This window comes from Pleurodeles waltl, chromosome 3_1 (genome assembly GCF_031143425.1).
Source record: "Pleurodeles waltl isolate 20211129_DDA chromosome 3_1, aPleWal1.hap1.20221129, whole genome shotgun sequence".
Lineage (NCBI taxonomy): Eukaryota > Metazoa > Chordata > Amphibia > Caudata > Salamandridae > Pleurodeles > Pleurodeles waltl.
The window spans coordinates 420846228-420865487 of NC_090440.1; the positions used below are offsets into that span (position 1 = coordinate 420846228).

The window sequence follows — 19260 nt, forward strand, 5'->3', positions numbered from 1 at the left end:
TCAAATTCAGCTCTATGTTTGCAACTAGGTGCGGTATCTTTTTGTGTGGTGTTTTTACTGTTTTCCTGTTTGAAGTTGCACAAATTCTTCACATAATGCCTCTTACGTTAAGCCTGACTGCTCTGTGCCAAGCTATCAGAGTGTGAGCATAGGTTAACTTTTAGTGTGTTTCTAACCTTCCATGACTAGGATTGTGGTTTTTGCTTGGACAGGGTGCATACCCCTGACAAGCAGAAACCCAGTTTCTAATTAATGGAACCATAATTATTTTTATCTGACCATTCACATGTAGAACTTCTATATATTCCCACTGTTACCAAGGATATAGTTTTATGACCAGGTGAAGCTATCTCCAGCCATGCTGCAATAACTCAGATTCCAGCTTGGGCTTCGAGGTCAGAGAGCTATTCTTGTTACCTGTTTGGTCAGTGCAACCCATCCTATACTTCCTCACTTTACTCATTGTAATCTTCTATCTTCCCAGTCACTGTCTTTTACCCATTTTCTACCACTCTCCTCCATCTTTAGTTACTGACATTTATATTTCACTGAATGGGAGAAACCAAGAGTTCATTAGGTGAGGTAAGAAGAGGATGAGATTTGTCTCCATTTACGCAAGTCACGTATCAATTTTTTTTTTTTTTTCTTTTTTGCAACAATTCCGAATTAAGAAAAGTGGTGACAGTAGGTACATGTGGAACTGAGACAACCAGCACTCATAACAACTGAGTTTAAATACACTTTTGCTGCATATTGTAATGTTGGAGAGTATACTGAAGTGAAAAAGAATACATGTGTCAATTGATGCATCATAGAAAAAAAGTGAACTACTTAAACCTTAAAAAACTTCTATGTATGTGTAAGCAATATAGTTCAATTAAAAACGTCTCAGGTAAGAGAGAGGGAGGGGAGAGGATTGAGAGAAAAGGGAGGAGGAATGGTAACAAAGGAGACTGCACACATTACATGGGTAATTCCAAGGAAGAAAACATGTCATAGGTAAGATTTACTACTTAAGAATTTAAAAAAGCAACAGAGTATGACATAGGATATAATGTTGCATTAGCTCATAGCAATGATGTAATGGGGAACTTGAGAACTTAGCCATGAAAGCTCAGCTTTTAGATTATTGCTGAATGTCCTTTTAATTGGCCGAAGATGGAGTATGCATTGCTCTTTGCAAATGGAATTACATTGTTCACATGACTGACGAAACAAAGGAGAGTTTTTAATGATGGCAGAAAGGACCATAGGGAGAAGAAGAGGCTAACCATTATCTTTGAGGTGTTATGCTTCGAGTGGCAATGTGGATTTTCTTAGTAATTATGAAGGAAAGTCCTAATTTTATTAAAGAGATGGAAGCAAGTATCTGCTTCTCTAACCTTGCAATTTGAATATGGCAGCAGTTAAGAAAACAAAATTACAGCTCCCAGAAGTCCAGAAACCAGGTAGCCAATGGGAGTAAACAGAATGGCATATCAGCCAATAAAGCTACATTATCCAATATATATTGTCCCTTGACTGTGAACAGCTCCTCTTTTCTTACACGAGAAGTCATTAAAGTTGTGAAAATAAAGGAAAAATGGAAAATATAATAAATCATGCAACAGTGAAAGTCCACAGTTCCTTGCAAAGGTCCATGAAATGTAAACCCATATGGGAAAAGGGAACGTCAGCACTGAGTGACCCAAATGATGCTGACAGAGGAAAACCAAACACGTCCGCTGGATTAGTGATCCCATGATTAACAGGAAGATGGTAATACCGGAGCAGCTAGAGAAAAAGAGTGGAGGGGGAACCACATGAAATTAGTATACTGAGAGGTGGGGTAGTACTCACCTCCATGTCCTTAATAAAATTAAGACTTTCCTTCCTAATTTATTTGAAAAAGCTACATTGTATTGCAAGACCATAGGCTCATATTATGCTTGTTTAAAGCAAATCAATTACAACAGAAGAAGCCATGTGTACTGGTTTACAGTAGAAGGTGTGAAACACCTCATCGTTAGACCAATCACCCAATCTCAGAATATCCTCTAGACAGGAACCAGCCCAAAAAACTTTGGAAGACATATTACTCCTGGAGGAATGAGCTCCAAAAATGGAAGTATCAATACCCACAAGCGACATAACCCATTTGATCCAACAAGCTGGAGTAGTAGAAGAAACTGGATTATATGATTTTCTTAAAGATATAGGGAGTTAGGAATGAGAGGACATTCTGAGACCAGCCGTTTTGAGTTTGTAAACTTTAAGGCATTGTCCAACACAAAGTTTGGGTTGATCTGGAAAAAGTTGATAAAAAACAGAGGTTAGGTTAGTCTTTGTCCTTTTATGAATGGAAATGAAGACACCTGTGCGAGTAAATTGATGTGAAGTAATGTCAAGAACTTTAACATCAGAAAGACGTTTTATAGATATGAGAGATAACAACATTGTGAGTTTGGCACATAACATTTTCAATGACAGGTCAACATTGTCAGGCCAAGAAAGAAACAACTTTAAAACAACATTCACATCCCATAGTTTACTATATTTTTGACCATGAGAATTGCAAAATTTTAATCCCTTTAGTAAAGTTGAGAGGATGCTTTCCCACTGGTTTGCCACCGATGAAAGGATGCTTCATGGAAATAGCCGATCTATACAGGTTTATGGTACGATAAGACTTACCTGAGCTGGCCTCGGTTGCTAGAGAATTAACAATCAATGTTATATCTGCTGAAAAGGGATCAGCAGATTTTCCCATACATCAGCTTGTAAAAATAGACCAGGCTGACTTGTAAGTTTTGGTAGTACCTGGAGCCCAAGACTTGTTGATGAATTCTGCAGCTTCTGTTGAAATGACATTGCAAGACTGTGAGATTCTGATATTTTCCAAGCTGAAAGTGAGAGCATTGACTAGGACCAAATTGTGAGGACAACCTTCCGGTTCTAGAAGGAGATTTGAAAAAATTGGAATGAGAACTGGGTAATCTACTTTTAGTTTCAGAAGGGGAGGGAACCAGAATTGAGATTGCCAAAATGAGACTACTAGGACTAAGGTTGCTGACTGCCGTCTGGTTTGAGCTAGGGCCCTGTTGATCACAATAAACAGGGAGTATGCATAATTTGTGAATTGGGTCCAGTCATGAGAGATGGCAAGAGTTAAGCGATCTGGATGCCAGCTGAAAAATCAGGGATGATGGGCATTGAGTCTGGAAGTAAAGTAATCTATATGGAAAGGACCCCATTTTCTAGAAAGAGGGTTGAAGACTGACAGATGAATTCTCCAGACGCTTGAGTCTTGTAAGCGGCGTGAGCGCCAGTCTGCTATGGAGTTGAGATTTCCTGGCAAGTATTCTGCTTGTACTGTTTTGTTAGGCGGCAATACTCCCCCCAAAAAACTTTTTGCCAGTTCTGCAAGTATGGAACACTGCACTCAATACTTTACCAAACTTTTTATTGCAAAGGAGCCCACAAGCATCTCTAAATAATTGAAATGCAATTTGGACTCCTCTGAAGACCAAGTACCTCCAGTTGAGATTAAACCACATTTGGTGCCTCATCCCGTCTGGCTTGCATTCATTTCTAACACAAGATCTGGGGCTGATGTGAAGATAGTCCTGCTGTTCCAGGCATTTAAATGGTCTGTCCAACATTGGCGTTCTAACCAAGCTTTTGGGTCTAATGAAATTATGTCTGAATAAGCTATTCCTTAGCGTAGATGACTACATTTTAGTATTTGGAGTGCTCGATAGTGAAGAGGCCCTAGAAAGATTTCCTGTGTGGAAGATGATAGGAGAACTACAAATCTTGTGACATATCTTAGGGAAATGCAAGAACGTTGAAGAGTTTGAAGAATTTCTGACTTGATGGCTTTGACTTTTGTGGAAGGAAGGTAGAGTGTGGTGGTTGAAGAGTTGATTAGAGAACCTAAAAATTCCATTTGGTTGGATTGGCCGAGAATTGATTTTTCTCTGTTGTTAAGAAATCCCAAATCTGAGAGAAGGAAACACGTTATTTATAGATGTTTCTGTAGAGAGAGAATTTTTTTGACACACAGGCGAATGTTGGGTAGATAAATGAAGAAACGTATACCCTTGGACCTGAGGAACGCACCTACTGGGTTCATGATCTTTGTAAAACACCATGGAGCTGAAGAAAGACCAAACGGAAGGGAGGAGAAATGATAACTGAGACCTGACCATTGGAACTGGAGGAACTTTCTGTAGATGTGATGTATGGGAATTGTCAGATATGCATCTTCCAGGTCTAGTCTCCAGCCGTGTTGTGGAAGAGAGTCTCTGAGATAAAGGATTGTCTCCATTTTGAAGTGACACCACACCACAAACCGATTGAATAATCGAAGATTGATGACACGTCTCGTTCTTCTTTTGAACTACAAGGATGGAACTGAAGAAACCTGAAGGATCTGGAAAACAATGTTAGATAGCCTGTTTTTGAAGTAATTTTCTGTGATATTAGATTGGACATTTCTAGAGAAAACTTTGGAGGATGCAGAAACTTTGTTTGAAAAGGCTCTATAGCATAACCTTGAACTGTTTTTAATACCCAGGAACCTGATGTTCTACTTTGCTATTTTGTGAGGAAATGTAAAAGAGGACCACCCACTAGAAGAAAAGTAAGTGACAGGCTTACCTGGTTGGAGGTGACTCTTGAGTTTTTCTGCCCACTGACTCTGAAACCTCTGGCTCTTTGTAGATAGAATTGTGGTTTGAAATCTTTGTAACAGTTGTAGTTGAATGAACTAGCCTTGGCTTCAGTAATTACAGCCAGTAAAGCAGTTTCTTCCTCTACCAGACCGTGCAAAAACCCATTGGGTGAAGATTTTCTTTATAGATTTCTGAGCTTTGTCAATTGATGTAAAGGTGGTTACGTACTTGCTCAGCTCTTTAATAAAAAAGTACCCAAAGAGTAAACCCTCAGCCTTTGAACCTGGATCCAAAGAAGCGAGGCTTGCAAGTTTTGGATCTAGTTTTAGTTGTAGACCTTTCCTTCGTTCATGTTTTTTTTCCCAATTTGCATTACCCAGAAGGCAAAATATTCTTTGTATCCAAAGGGATAGTTCTTCCACATCTATTGTCTCGTTATCTGATTTAGCAGCTTCAGCCATGTCTAAAATGCGAGCAAGGAGTTAAACTATAATCAATAGTTTGTCCTTGCCCATAGACCAGTATTTATCCACCCTTTTTCTAGGGTCCTTGTCACATTTTGTGAAAAAGGTAAGTAAAGTAGTGTCCATTGTGGGTGTAGAGGAAATATTAGATGCAGAATAGGTTTTGGGCATTCAGATTCAAGTTTAGCTCTGGTCCGCTTATCCAAAGGTGAGCATAACCTAGAGGTAATATACTCCGCTACATGATCAATAGGAGACCATTCTGTAGAATTTGGGTGATGTAGAAGAGTTGAGTAGAACTTGGGTCTTTTTTTTTTTTTTTTTAGTAGGAGGCGAACAATCAATAACATCAAGAATATCCTGATCATCATCTCTATCATTATTGGCTACATCATTATCAGTGTCTAAAATATGGGAAATAACTATTTTAGTGGGTACCTCATTAGTATGTTTCGTTTTGCTTTGCACTTAGATGGTGGCTTTCTGGACCCCTCCTTGTTAGGAGGCGTGGGAAGAGCGATGTCCTCATTCATGTGTGAGGGAACCTCACTATTCACAAGTGCATTATGATTAGTGGGAATAGACTTCACCTTCTTAGATAATTTCAATTAAGTTGGTAACTTTTTTTTCTGCGTTCTCCCGCAGAATGGGCCATAAATGTCTTAGACTTTAAATTTACCACAGTATTCTCAATACTTTTTTGTCATCTTATTCATAGAAGCTGAAATGGTTTGTTCCACAGATGAATGTACAAAATCATTTAAATTGTTCTTAAAAGATTCCCCTTCGACGTGGTTATTTTGGGAAATTGGAGACATATACATTTCCATTATCAGCTATATCCAACTGGATAGCAGAAAGAAACCAGGAATTTAGAGGTTAAAAGAGAAAATGGGTGTGTTATTAATGAGGGTCTCTCCAGGAGGCGTAGATAAATGTAGAGGCTACCAGATACCAAGTGAAGCAGAAGAAGAAGGCTGCACCTCTGGGGAGTGGTTTCAGGCTGTGAGAACGCCTTGTTGAATACCAGAGGCAAAGGAGGACAGTAGTTACCAAAAAATGAGTGATTCCAGTGACAGTGAACCGCTCCAACCAGAATATAAAGAATAAGGGCAATGCTGGGTTTTTAATGGAGCGATGTACCAACAAACAAGAAACACCTTTGAGTGAGATGAACGTGTGAGCTGCTAACGACCTAAAGCGTTGTTGTGGTTGTGCAGAGCATGCACGTGAGGAAAAGCACGTCAAGCATTAACAGGGAGCTGAGAATATAAATATATACCGTCAAAATACCATACAGTATGAGAACAATAGTAATATGCATTTGAATAAGCAAATAATAATGAACTATAGGATCTATCTTTAGTGCAAGCAACAACAAAAGAGGAGCTGTTCGCAGTCAAGGGACAATATATTTTGGATACTGTCATTTTATTGGTTGATATGTTGTTCTGTTTACTCCCATTGGCTACCTGTTTTCTGGCCTTCTGGGAGCTGTAGTTTTGTTTTCTTGACTGCTGCTATGTTAAAATTGCAAGACTAGAGAAGCATAATATGCGCCTCCAGTCTTGCAATAAAATTAAGAATGTACAGATGCAGTAAGGATAAAAACCTACACTGGGCTCATAGTATACAAGAACAAGCCTGATGTGTATGAAAGATGTAGAAATGAGTCAGAAATGAGGCATGTTAACATAAGACATTTGAAGAATGGAATCTCAAACTGGTACATCAAGATGCTTCTAATGAACAGGGTGTTTTTTTGTGCACAAGTTTTACAATATATATCCATGCACTGTGGTTTATTCTATTCCCCTTCTCCACCTACCACCAGCCTTGCAAAGTTACTCCAGTCCATGAGTAACTAGCTGCCCCAGTGCAGGCTTTTTCTTTGCATGTGCTGACTTGTCTTGTTTAGCCCAGTACTATAAATTCAGGACTATACACTCCAGCTTGCAAAGAAAAAAAAAAAAAAGGACCATTTACAGTAATGTGATTAAAATCCTGAACACAGAAGAATGGATAAATTAATTTAAAATAAAAGGCAGCACCTTTGCTTCTCATTGAAGTGCCTCTTGGCTGCTTGGTACTGTTTTTCTCCTATATGCTTGGCACATTAGATGCAGAGTGCTTTGTTTCTTCAGTCACTAGCCGTGTGGTGCTTCGGTGTTCAGGAGTCAAGGCGGGACACACTAAGGTGGTCATTATGAGTCTGGCGGTCCTGCTCCTCCACGCCGGCGGTGACAGTAACACCGCCAACACCGTGGCGGAGCAGGACCGCCAAATTAGGACCACAGAGGTGAATGAGCTGCAAAGCAGCCAGTTCACCGCCTGTATCGCCAGGGCGGTGGGACCAAAGGTGTACCGCTGATGGTATTATGAGTCTCCGTTCTGCCAGGGATTGCCTGGTGGCAACCCCGTCAGGATATCCCTGGACAAAAGGATACTGGCGACCGGAATTAGCATTCCTGTCACCAGTATGCGACTCCCCCACCCCCTGAAACAGCCGCGGCTCCCCTCCCACCCCAAACCCTGTAGACACCACCCTCCCCCACCCCCAAACCCTATACATTCCCCTGCCCCCATCCACACATGCACAAACCACGCACACACTCACACTTCTAAGCACACATATTCACCCACATACATGCGTCCACAATACCCTGCAGCCCCTAAAGACATGCATTCACACAGATACATGCACACTCACACAACCCTCCACTCCATTCACACACACACTCCCCCATTCATGCACACAACACTCAACACCCACCCTCCCCTGTCAGGCGATCACTATACCTGCTCGCGGTGGTCGTTCAGGAGGGAACGGGGTCCAGGGGGCCTGCTCCGCCGGCACCGCACTGTCACCACAACAGCGCCACACTGATTACAAAGTCGTAATACGGCGGGTGGTGTTGTGATGATGTGGTGGTACCAGCGGAGCAACCTCCACTAGACAGCCGACCGCCAGTATAGCTGCTGGCGGCTCTCCACCAATTTATGGCAGAGAGCTGCCAGGAGTCATAATATGGCGGTCTCCTGTACGGCATGACTTCGGCTGTCAACTGTTTTGACCAACAAAGTCATACTGAGGGCATAAATGCATTGCATTTTTGTATTCATTGGTGCAGGACATTCTTGACAAATTACTAGATCCCTTTCTGGGCAATGGACAGCAAAAGCACTACCAGGGTTGAAAAGAGATGGACACAGAGACTGCTAGCTATCAGACAGCAAAAAGTTCAGTGTGGGGAATTTAAAAACAAAGGAAACTCTGGGTGAGTTGGGGCAGGATGAAGAGGAGGTGTGGACAGCTGTCAGGATAGAGCTCCTGCCCTGTTCTGTGTCAAGGTGGTTCCGATTTCCAACTGTATGGTGAGAGGCAGATGGTGTGGGAATGCTTTGCAAAAACCACTTTCTCCAGACTGTCAGTGATGTGGAAATAGTTAGGCCTCTTTGTTTACCTGAGTAGCAAAGCAGTTTTCAGAGCTGGAGAGAGCTGTCCTTCCAATTTCAAAGGAGTTTGCAAGTGGGAATAGCATGCACTCACACAGGGACTTATTCAGCGCCCAACTATACAAAACAGTAAAAAAACTATCACTGCAATGCATGCATCACGTTTATATCAAATGTACAAGAAACCATATTTCACCCTGTGTCCCATGCCCAAATGTATTAAAAACATTTTTTTAAAGCATTTGTGTTATATTTAAGTGACCCAAGCAAGAAAATGATATTAGACTATTTTCAATTTCTTAGTAAGGATGTCGAGTTAGACAGCATATGAGGTTGCCGATCAAAGATATAAAAACATATTGAATTCAGGTAACAGATGTAGAATTAGGGGCGTGTAATTACAGCATGTCCTCTTCCAATATGGCGGCTTGCCTCACCAGAAACAACGTAGACTTCTGCAGTGAAAGTAAATAAAAAATAATCAGTGATGAGGGAGGGAGCGGGGGAACAGGTCAAGCAGTGAAGTGTGGCGGGGGCATTGAGGGATTGGCAAGCAAAGAAAGGATGTACATTTTTTTAAATCTCCCATTTTGTAGTCAGAGAAAGAAAGAAAAGTAAATGGGTGTCCTCGAAAAACAATGTCTGACATTTGACCTTGACCTTTGATCTTGGAATGCACAGCAAATTTGATGAAATAAGAACAAGATTTACAAGCCTGTTTACAGAAATGGAACTCGACAGGAAAGCTCATGTGAAGTGCTCTTAAGCAATAAAAAGGAAGTTCTTAAAACGGTTCCTAAAATGGGAGCAGTGGATGGATACTAGTAATTGGTCCATGCTCTCAGAGAAGGCGAAATGCAGGAATTGCCATGTGCTGCAAGAAAAGGCCTGGATTGGCACTTCGTACAAAAAAGGCTAGGATTGGCATTTTTGTTGAAATTTGCATACTGTAAAATACACTGTCTTGTACAAGAATTGAAGAGAAATGTTGAAGAGTGAGAAACCAATGAAGAAGTGGATTAAATTGCAAAAAGTGTTTATACTGGGCTATGGCTTGTTGACTTTATTGGCTCATGCCTCAATAATTGTGCATCTTGGGTAAATTAGTGTCAAGTATTTATGGCATGCACTGAGGTCGCACATCAAAATGTTACCTTTTAGGACCTAGGAAACTGATGGACAATTTGGTTGAAAGGTTTAATTGGTGTTCATTCTACCACTTATACGGTAAACACAGGAAGACACATGGCACATGTATGCCATGGAAAGATGTGGAGAAAGAATATGAAAGCGACGATCGAGCCAGCAAATGGGAAGCCTGTGGGTGGGCTGAATCCTATATATTGAATACATCAGTCTCTTTGAGGCAGCATATGCTCTGTCTAACCGAGCTCTAAAAAGCATTATTCTTTATATTAGAGTGAAGAAGAAAGACACACCTTTCAACTAGTCTCATCAGTACCACAGCAAAACAGTTTCCACTTGACACTAGTCTTTTGCGACTGTGGTCCTTTGAGCAGAAATGACGCAGTACGAGGCAACTCTTCACAGCTGCTTCAAAACTGCTGATGTGCAATGCATCGCCGATGCAGGTCTTTACATTAAAAGCCCCTCATCAATGGCATCCTTAAAGATGACACAGGATTCCGCATTACAGCCCCGCAGCTTCTTCAGAGCCACCGCTGTGTGATTCATGGTCAACACCAGACTTTGCATATCAAGCCCTTCATCTACAGCGTCCTCAATGATGACACAGGACTTTGCATCACAGCCCTGTAGCTCTTTGGAACCCCCACTGCATGACACATCCTTGACAGGGGATCTCTCAATGCTCTGCAAACCAGGATTTAAGGTACTTTGCTCAGTGGGCCTAACTTGGTCTCTTTATCCGGGCCACGGATCATCATGGTTGGCCTGATATCATGACCTTGTCCTGGTCCAGCATGACCAGATAACATCAATTGGTGCTTTCTGCTTTCAGGCACTATTTTCACTTGTCTTTAAAATTGCATATCACTGGTTCTACTGATTATAATTTTGTTGTTTAGGTCTCAAGTATATATAAAATTTTACTCTATGTTTCTAAATTGGTATGGAAATGTTTGTGTGTTGTGTTTTCACTTTATTACTGTTTGAAATGCTGCATAAATACTTTACACATTGCCTCTAAGTTAGCCCTGACTGCTTTGTGCCAAGCTACCAGAGGTATAAGCACAGGTTAATTTGGGTTTTGCTTGTGATTTGATTGTGGTTGCTGCTTGAGAACGGTTTTACCCTCTCAACGAGTAACTCAATTTTCAACAAAGACATTTGCTGTTCTTGAGCGTGCGAAGAGCTTAGCAGAAAAGAGTTCCCTGCAATGTACAAAGAGCTTCTACCATGATGATGCAGGGGTTTATTGTTGAAATGTCCAATAAAATTCTGGGTCTTGAAAAAAAGTAGAATTTGAGAAAACTTGGGAGGTTTGCTTGGGTCAGTTAGAAAGCAGAACTCAAAGCAAGTGAGGCCTTCAATTGCTAAACTGAGCTATAGGGCTGGATCTATGTGGGTTGAATGGGGGAATTAGTGGCAAATATTCTAATTAGGTCTTCCCATGAAGAACAAAACATAGGGTCTTATTTATGAAGTTTTGGCGCAGGGCAGCACCGCAAAGAAAGATCAGGAATGCATTGTATCAATGAGATATGGCACTCTTCTGTCCTTTTCCCCTGCGCTGGCGCGCAATGGGCTGCCATGTGCCAACGCAGGCACCCTTGCACCATGGTGCACCATGGTGCAAGGGTATCTGCATTGCAGGGATGATTGTTTTGTGCAGGAAGGGAGATCTTCCTACACAAAAACAATCCAGAGAGGAGTTTTCCTCTTTCTATGTGTGTTGCAGAAAAAGTGACGTTCTTGCAGCACACAGGGGCTTGTAAATATGCCCTATAGATGTGATCATCAATTACTTCCTGCAGAACCCACCATATTTGAATAATTATTTTCATTTTCAAGTTCAACCCGAGATCAGGCTAAATAAAATTAAGTATTTAAATGCTTAGATTTTAAGCAGAGTGTTCAAAATCTCATGATGGACAGATAATATTAACCAAAAGTCAAAGTTAAGTGCCCTATGTGACTCAATAAGGCGTCAGTATAATATGTCGTAAATACAGTAAAACTAAAGGTAGTTCACTCTTGAATTCCTCAGTATAAGCTTACGCAGGGAGCAGAGCAGTGCATGAACTCCACAATCGAGAACATTTTTTAGAGAAGTGTTAGGTTGTCCCTGCAACTCATTTGTGATAAGAACTGAAAAAACTGAGGAAACGAGAGGGGTTGAAGACCTGTAAAAATAATAAAATCATAGTCCCATGTTGTCCTCTGGTACTGAATTGTGCTGTGGTTTTAATTCAGATTCCTGCAGATGCAGGATTTTTTCATGTGGTGTTGTATCACATAAGTGTGTAAGGAGAGCCCCCTTAGTCTGTAGTCATATTCTAAAAAATGATTTGGAAAGTCTGCAGTTGCCCTGTAACTCAGTGTGGGTGTAATATATTGATATCCTGAAAACAAAAGAAGATTGCAAGTTGGATACAATTGCACTTTTGATCCATCTTCCTGAGAATGGTCAGAATGTGTCACCCACAAAAGTGCAATTCTGTATGTAAGAAGCCATTTATTTGGGTTACCATATTGAACATTGGGCAAGGAAACTATCTAAAGAATTTGTTTCTGAAATCCTGAGAATTATTCCTCCAAACATGCAATAGGAAGTGAAGATGTTTATGTGAAGGGTTGGCCATTGTAGGCAGTGAATTCCAAACGTTTACCTCATTGCAAAGTCTTCACTGAGCTTACTCACAGCAATGTTTCTGGTCAAACGAGTGTCTAATGTGAGCTAGAGACAAACTCTGCATTGCACCACTCTACAAACGCCAAACTGTAAAAAAGAAGTTACCTGCTATTACATGAGAGTGAAGAGTGTGTATTGTTGGTTCTAAATTAGTCAGACCTCCTGAGGACCCTTGGAGGACTTATACCACAGGCAGTAGACCTACGGTCAATACATTTCAGAATGCCAGGCAACAAATGATGGGCAGGAGACTATGAAAGAGTGGACATAGGAGAAATCAGAATAAGTTAATTAAGAGACATTACATGAGTTTTGCAGTTTCATGGTACATAACATACTTAGCTTTATGGGAAATAGAAAAGGTAATGATATTCAAAATAAAGTGTCAACTGATCCCTTTATCCTGGAAGAGACACATTGCGACACCCATGTTGAAAAAGGGTCACGACGATCCCTATGGGTATTGGTTGAATAAGGTATTTGATTTGGTGGGAAACAACTTTGCAGCGCATAGCCTAGGCTACATACAAGACTACATTGAAGAAAAATAAATACTAACCACTGCAGCAATTGACTATTTCAGTGCAGACAAATCTTTGGCATAGATTGGAAATGTTGGGTTCCTAAGCTTCCTCACGGTTTTCATTACAGGACTACAGACAGAGATCTTGGTACAGATTCAGCTGAGTGAAAGAAGTGGGATTGCAACAATATTTGAACCAGTAACAGTTTTAAGGACAGGTCTTTGCTGAGTCCTCTATTATTTCTCCTTACATAGGCACTTTGTCAAAATTAATTAGAGGTGATAGGATGTTGCCACCTAAGATTCAAGGTATCAGAATCAAGGTATAGTGTTACTCTGATACTTTAGTGATTCTGGACCGTATGCTGATTGGACTGCAGATGTGATGCATGCTTTGTTGTCAACATTATTTGAAAATGAATATTCAAATAATGCTGATTTTGTTCAACAAAAGTAAGAAAAAATACATTAATTTGTTGCTATTAAGATAAATAACATATTCTCCCCAATTTCCTAATTAGATATAATGAAGTTAATGCCATCAGCACAGCCTGTAGTTGTGGAATCCAGGAGTGTTTGACTCTCGCTTCTGACCTCTTTAAGAAATGGAAGGAGAATCCTGCTATAAACCCGTGAGTATGTGCTTTAAGAAAACTACAATTATTCTCAGTGACAAAAAGGATTCTCGATTCTGTGATGAAGGACAAGCAATTAAAACAAACATACATTTAAGGTATATCACTAGCATTATTTTTAGCATACTTCAGTCCCTTTGTGACTTCCTTCTGCAAGCAACCTTTCTACTTGTTTCTGGGTTTTCTCATTAATGGGATAATTGTGGGCGTGTGCCTTTGTGTTTGGGAATTAATTCACACAATATAGTGAAGAGTGGTAATATTCACTCAATGGAATGACTAGTATGGGTCCTAACTCATATGGGATTTTTTTAGTATTCCCTTTATATTGGTGAAGTTGAGCTGGGTTGTGTATTTACAACTTCTCCCTTTGCCAGTGACATGGTTTATGGTGTTGCTGTGTCTTTATTAGAAGTTTCAGTAATTTAAGGTGCACAGATGGCAATGTGAGGGGTGAAGTTATAAGGAGTAGGATGGGCTGATTATGTGGTATCAGTTTACCACGTAGATGGCTCCAATAATGCAGCAAAACCTGCAAAACAAAATGCCTATCTTCCATCAAAATGCTTTAATGATTAATAATGATTTCCTTCAGTTTCCAGCAATGGCGACTATTCTCAATGATGGTGCCTAAGAGGGAGGAGGACTGAATGCTTGTTGTATTCCTAGAGGTAGGCCAGAGAGGCCCATATATAGATGGTAAAGTGAATGGCCACCTTGTAGAATTTGTGATTGATACTGATGCTACCCGCTCCACAGTTCATTCCATGGAGGTTCAAAAACCTATGCCTCTCAGGAAAACAAGTTAAAGTTGCTGTAAACTTACCAGGTAAAGAACTTCTCTCTGAAAATTGAATTGCATGATTTGTTGCACACCGGATGGTGTGGCAATTCAAACGAAGGATGAAGATTCTGAATTTAAAATATAATCACGAGTCAAAAGTCTATTTGTTTCTAGATCCTACTAAAGATTAATTGCCTCCTGATTTAAAACAGGAGGTATGGGATTTTATAGTCAAAGAGATAGGACTAATTAAAAGTGCAGGGCCTGTGAAAATCACAGGGAAACAAAATGCAATTTACTCTTGAATGTCTCAGTACAAGCTTACACGAGGAGAAGAAGAGAAGGGCATGAAATCAATAATTGAGAAAATGATAGAACATTTTTTAGAGTAGTGGTGCACCAGTAACTCACATGTGATTACAATTTAAAACAGAGAGGGTGGGCATGGCTTGGAGAGTCAAGATGGCGGTCACACTGTAAGAGTGCTCCGGACCCCTCTGTCATCCTCTACTATCCATCAACTTCAAGGATGTCTTTCTGTCCCCCTCTGCAGTGCCACAGGGCTTCAGACCCCCACCTACACACTCGTTTATCCATCAGAGGTGGAAATTCATTCCCCTGCTGTAATCCCCGGCGATGTCCTGACAACATGGCAGCCGCCATGTAAAGCCTTGCTGTCTCACGGTTCTCCGTAGCTCACCGAGCCTGCCGGCCCATGAAGGAAGAAGAAAACAGAGAAACCATTGCTGCCCCTGGGCACCGTGTGCAGCTACTGAATTTTGACTTGCCCCACCTCCCCTCTCCCAGGACTGCACTGAAGACTGGTGTGTGCTGCTGGGGAGGCACGCTGGGTCTTCCCCGACCTGCTGCACTGCACTACTGGACTTCCTGGGAAGGTTGTGCATTTCACCCAGATGCCTGACACCCAAAGACTTGCCACCTTGAGGGGAGCAACTGGGACACCAGCATGCGTCACAGGTGAGCCATTCACTGCATGTCCTGCAACCAGTGCTGTGGGTGGTCCCTGGGAGGCCACTGTCCTTTGAGGCTTGCGCGAGCAGCGCTGGCCGCGAGAGACCTCATTGGGTCTGAAAATGCTGGAGCTGCATCACAACTATGCGCAATCTCCGTGTGAATTTGTGGCAGTCCATGAGGCCTAAATGTAAACAATTGAGGTGCCGGCATAACCCTCATTCCCCGCTTCTACCACTGAAGTCCTGGGTCATAAATGGGGCTTCTTTTCCAGACATGCTTGGGCCAATTGCCTGCTCCCTTGCTGCAATCCGTAACTCTGCCTTGAGGAGACAAGGTAGCTAGTGCTGCTGTTTTGTGAGGATGCACCTGGAGACATCCTTTTGCTCACCCTCCCATCCATAGCTAGGAACACTGTGGGACCCACTGGCTCCCCACCCGCTGACACCATACCACCCGCGTTTTGCCCCTTACCGCAGTCCTGGTTCCACACCCCTCACCTCCCTGTCAGGGCTGTTGTGTGGTTTATGGGTTGGTGACATGCAGGGGACTCCAGGGACTGGGGCCTTGAAGTGGGAGTTGGGTCCTTTCTATCATGATATAAAGCTCAGGGGTTGGATGAAGTTGGTGCGAGCAGGGTCAAACTGCACACTAACCTGTGTCATTTCGCATGTCAGGTGCACTGGATATCTCAATTATAAAGGAAATGCTGTGTGTGCTTGTGAAATTCTGTGGTGGATTGACCAACACTTGAACTTTGCGTCTTGGTGCATTTGAATGGCTGCTCCTTCTCCACTCTAGATGACCTGAATTTCCTCGATTGTGCCATTCCCAACTGGAGTTTCTAGTGGAGGGACGTGCCCAGGAGCTTGGCTGCTTGTGCTGCTGTGTACCCATGGTAAGCGGGCCAGACTCCCTTGGCAGCTCTGCAGTGATACCTTGCCTCATCCTGGCCATGGGTAAGGACAAACACACCCATTCAATGACCTCTGAAACCTGTATGGGCCAGAATACTGCAAGTCACAGACAAGCACTGCTGCTGATAAACCTGCATCACCTGAAGGTGATCTAGCCGCCATCCTTCAAGCCATTCATGTCTCCCAAATCTCTGTTGAAACTAGCATTGGTGAGGTGCGTGTGGAAATGGCCCTCATGTATCAGGACCTCGTCAACGCCACGGTTAAGATTACTGAAGCTGAGACCCGCATGTCAACAGTGGAGGACTATGATGCTACTTTGAAGTTACAGGTCTCCCGACTCCTTTCGCACATGGCCGAGCTCCATTGTCAGACAGGGGATGCAGAAAACTACTCCTTGTGCAACAACCTGTGCTTTGTGGGGATCTCCGAGGTACCGAGCCTCTCCAAGTGGAGGCGTTTCTAGAAATTTGGATCAAGTACTGGATGCCTGCAGATCAGCTTTCTCCAAGGTTCGCTCATAAAGTGCTAACATCCAAACCACCCCCAGAGGCCCCACATTGCCCAATGATAGCACCCATCCTCAATTTTAAAGATAGAGATGCAATGCTGCAAGCAGTCCGATCTCATGAAGATCTATGATGTGGTTGCGCTAAGGTGCTTATCTTCCCAGACTATACCAAGGAGGTACAGCAGCAATGTTGCTTGTATACAGCCATTAAACAAAAGCTTTGGGCACTCTACCTTCCCTGTAGACTATTGTTCGACAGCCAGGAGGTGGCCTGGTCTTGGCTCACTGAAGAACGGCCCTTCTGGCTAATGAATGCCACCCCACCCCCGGAACTGCGAGGGGTGTTGATCTTGCTGCATTGTGCATTCCCCATGACTGTCACCAAAAAAGAAGGGGACCCTCAGGGCAACTTCATTGCCCTTACTGGAATGGCGGGACGATGCACAATCAATCTTGCTGGGGCCTACACGCCCCCAACTTCCTTGGACACTTTCCTTGGAGATTTCTCAACGGTATTGCTGGCCCTCCCGGAGGGGCTGATGGTGGTCGGCAGCAACTTCAGCTCCCAGTCCTGGACATCACAGGCGCTCCCTCCATCTCTCGTCAGACAAATGACTGGCGTCTCTTGGACTGGACCTCTGCTCATGGTCTGTATGAAGTGTGATGGATACGGAGTCCTCTGCAGCATCAATACACTCACACCTGTGCTACACACCACACTAAATCTCAGACAGATCTCATATTCATGCCTGCCCCCAACTGTCGGGAAGTGTCTCAGATTTAGATCTGTCCTTGCAGCATATCCAACCATGCTTCCCTCATTCTCCATATTGGCTCTGCTGCGTGTGATCCTCATCCTATGTGGCATCTCAACACCTGGTATCTTCAAGACAAAAACTATGTGCAGGCTTTGGACGATAAGCTCAACGCCGATCTTCAGACCAACAACAGTTCAGTCAGATTGCCCAGCACCTTATGGACTGCTATTAAGCCACTATTAGGGGATACGCTGAAGGGCACATCAGGGAGAAGGAGCGGACCCAGTCCCACCACATCACTCAGTTAGAAGTGCATGCCCTATGACTGGAGAAACAACTGGGCTTGGATTCCCCCAGCGATTTCTCCCGCCAACTAGACCTGGTGCGTGATGAAATCCATCTCTTGTCACTCAAAGCTGTGAAACATATGTGGCAGACCTCGACAGCCAGGGTCTACGGATGGGAAAACAATAACGGCCAGCTGCTGTACTGGCTTGCCTCCGGTCCGCCGGCGAATAGGATAAATTCTTGACACCCAGGGACATAGCCACCACACCCCCGAGATATCGCACAGACATTCACTGAATACTATGGGCATCTTCATACAGTGACCCTGGTGTGGCTACAGGAAGTGCCCTTTCCACACCTATGTCACTCTGAGGTCCAACTACTGGACCAACCACTATCAGTCGAAGAGGTGGGAGCATATGTGTCAGCCATGGCCTCTGGGAAGACCCCCAAACAAGATGGGGTTCCCATGGAATAGTATACCAAATTCAGTGAGATTTTGATGTCTCATCTTTTTGCTGTTTATGAAGAGGTGGCGAACATCGGCATCTTCCCACCTGAGATAGATGTGGCCACAACTGTGGACATTCCGAAAACCCAGTGTCTGTTGACCTCTTGCACTGCTTACTGTCTGATCTCCCTCCTTAACAGCGAGATCAATATATATGCCACAACACTGGCCACTCAACTTCAAACAGCGCTCTGCAGTCTAATCCACCTGGACCAGTGTGGCTTTATGCCAAATAGAAGCACACAACAATGCCTCGGCCACCTTCATGTTGCGCTGGCCCATCATTGTTAACTTCCACGGAACCTTGCTTTGCTCCTTATTGATTTTGAGGAGGCCTTCTATACGGTGGAGTGGACTTACTTAGAACACATGTTGCGTGAGTTGGTGTTGGTCCCTGCTTTCGGGGCCTTGTCCATGTGCGCTACCCTGACCCTAATGCACAGATCTTGATCAATGGAATGCTCTTGGATCCCGTCTCCATTAGACGAGGGATGCAGCAGCGCTGCCCCCTGTTACCTCCACATTTCGCCTTGGTAACCGAGTCACTTGCACACCTCATTTGCTGTGATGCTCAGATACACTAATGGCTGTGGGCTAGTAGCCATAAGGACCTTATCACGCTTTACGGGGATGACGTCCTGCTTTGTCTAGCAGACCCCACAGTGTCCGGCACCCGGTGGCTATGGATCCTATAATATCCAACTGTTTGGAGAGGTTTCTGGCCTATGTGTCAACCTTGCCAAGTCTGTCCTTTTGCCCTTGGCCCCAACTCGGGACTGCGTGGCAAGGCAGAATGACATTCCTGTGCACTGCCTCAGTTTCCACAACCTGGGCATTTGGGTAACTCTGCATCCTGATTTTACACAGTCCCTTAATCTAAGTCCCCTGGTATGGAAGGCTAAGACTGATCTGAACAAATGGCAGTCCCTCAGGTTGAACATGATGGGCTGG

General features: G+C 43.1%; 1 protein-coding gene across 1 annotated transcript in view; it reads left to right on the forward strand.

The window, feature by feature from the left end:
• The window catches only part of LOC138284184 (aminopeptidase Ey-like), a 663484-nt gene that overhangs the window by 508179 nt on the left and 136045 nt on the right, over nucleotides 1-19260 (forward strand). Inside the window, exon 17 of the mRNA XM_069222683.1 lies at nucleotides 13455-13565. Coding sequence (XP_069078784.1) covers nucleotides 13455-13565 — 111 coding nt within the window. The remainder of the gene's footprint in view (nucleotides 1-13454; nucleotides 13566-19260) is intronic.